Below are 2,172 nucleotides of genomic sequence, written 5' to 3'. Positions count from 1 at the left end.
CCATGTTCCCCGTGTCTCTTCAGTTCTGAGATTCCCTAAACCCTGAAAGGAGCACAGGGTGCTCAACATCTCTCCAAGGCCCCCCGTACAGAAGGTTTGCCTAGGTCTTCTCCCTCCTGCCATCCTTGTTAGCAAAATGCTGAGTATCCCTACCTGTCACCCAGCTCTTTCCCTGCCTTCCAAACACTCCAACTCTAATTTTGGAGGAAGAGGGAATAAGTGATCTTCAAAATCATGCATTCTTTTACACTTTCTAGTTCTATGACACGAGTCTTCCACAGTCTGCTGTGGTAAATCAAATCCACTTTGGTGTTTATTTTAGTGCCACTGCTGTGGAGGAGAGGGGTAGTATGAGAAGCAAAGCTGAGCACTGACTCATTTGTATCTGTGCCAACTCACCCCTAGAAGAAATAAGCACCATTGATTTAAAGGAAAGCTTTAAGTCAACCAGGAATGATGAGAGATTTCAAAATGAAAGTATGAACATTATAGTAACTATTTCAAATATTATCTTATTTCGTGAAGGTAACCTGAATACCAGGCATTTGATTTGGAAAATGTCTCAATATGGCAGGACACAGATTTGAAATAATTAGAGGTTATAGTTGGTAACATTTATAAAACTAGACTAAAACTATAGCTTATAAAAATATAAACTATATTTCCTTCCTTCCTTCCTTCTTCCTCTTTCTTATTTATTGCTTTTAAAAATGATTGCAATAGTGAAGATTTGGGTTTATTTTATTAGAAACACAATTTTTTAACTTATAATTGGAAATGTTACAATTGGGAAATTAGCTATGAATGATATCTGTGTGTTACTTATAGATGATAATATGCTATATTTTAATGATAATAATTTTGTCAAATCAACTCTTACTGCTCTATGGTTAGGACAACTATTATTTCCTTTTTTTCATATTTTGCAAAACACATTTTTACTTGAACCTAAAATACTTAAATATAAGGACGCAATTGTTTGACTTTCTGAATAACTTTGGTGTAGTTTCTTGTTAGCTACAATTTCAAAATAAAGTTGATTTTAGACCATGAAAAAAATGTAAACATATATGAATCTACTGATTATAGTATGTTTACTTTAAAAATAATAGGAGACCATTAAAGAAATTCAGCCAGCTCTGATTTTATTTTTTATTGAGAGATAAAAGCCAAATATCTGTTTTCTATTCTAAAATTGTAATTTTTGTTTGGTTTCAGCCATAGTTGTGCTGTATGTCGCGCTGAGAAGGCAGAAGAAGAAAGACACCCTGATGACCTCTAAGGAAGACATCAGAGACAACGTCATCCATTATGATGATGAAGGAGGTGGGGAGGAGGACACCCAGGCTTTCGACATTGGGGCTCTGAGAAACCCAAAAGTGATTGAAGAGAACAAAATTCGCAGGGATATAAAACCAGACTCTCTCTGTTTACCTCGTCAGAGGCCACCAGTGGAAGATAACACAGACATAAGGGATTTCATTAATCAAAGGCTACAGGAAAACGATGTGGACCCAACCGCCCCACCGTATGATTCGTTGGCCACATATGCCTATGAAGGAAATGGATCCGTGGCAGAGTCCCTCAGCTCTATAGACTCTGTCACCACAGAAGGTGACCAGGACTATGACTATCTGACAGACTGGGGACCCCGCTTTAAAGTCTTGGCGGATATGTTTGGCGAAGAAGAGAATTATAACCCTGATACAGTCACTTAGGGGAGCTGTGAAGGCTAAAACACAACCAAGAGGAGAAATTTTTAAAAAAGAAAAAGAAATACAAATAGAACCAAGAGGAGAAATTAAAAAAAAAAAAGAAAAAGAAATACAAATAAAAATCACACATGCACACACGCACACGCAAAGGCCCAGGCTTTATAGGACAAGATTTCTTTGATTATCTGGTTTCTAGCAAGTTGCTATATTTATCATATTGTCAGTTTTGTTTTATTCTGCCAACACAAGATAAATCCTATAATATGTACTTGCTTTGTTTTGTTTTCAGAATCACACTGAGACAAGCTCAGGCCTATTAAATACAATTTACTGACGTGACAACCTAGAACGAAGATAGCTATGTGGCATCACGGTGGAAGAGTGTTAGATTTTTCTTAATTCCACTAAAGTGCCTATTGAAACTCTTATCATTTAAAGTGGTGTACAGTACACTCTG

General features: G+C 36.6%; 1 protein-coding gene across 1 annotated transcript in view; it reads left to right on the top strand.

Moving 5' to 3' along the window:
• The window catches only part of LOC105813251 (cadherin-12-like), a 176,586-nt gene extending 174,816 nt beyond the window's left edge, over positions 1–1,770 (top strand). Inside the window, exon 9 of the mRNA XM_012647900.1 lies at positions 1,219–1,770. Coding sequence (XP_012503354.1) covers positions 1,219–1,718 — 500 coding nt within the window. The 3' untranslated portion in view covers positions 1,719–1,770. The remainder of the gene's footprint in view (positions 1–1,218) is intronic.
• The last annotated feature ends 402 nt before the right edge of the window (positions 1,771–2,172 follow it).

Source organism: Propithecus coquereli, unplaced genomic scaffold (genome assembly GCF_000956105.1).
Source record: "Propithecus coquereli isolate 6110/MARCELLA unplaced genomic scaffold, Pcoq_1.0 Scaffold274, whole genome shotgun sequence".
Taxonomy (NCBI): Eukaryota; Metazoa; Chordata; class Mammalia; order Primates; family Indriidae; genus Propithecus; species Propithecus coquereli.
Note: the sequence above shows the minus strand (reverse complement) of the source record. Positions and strands in the feature narration are given on the sequence as shown.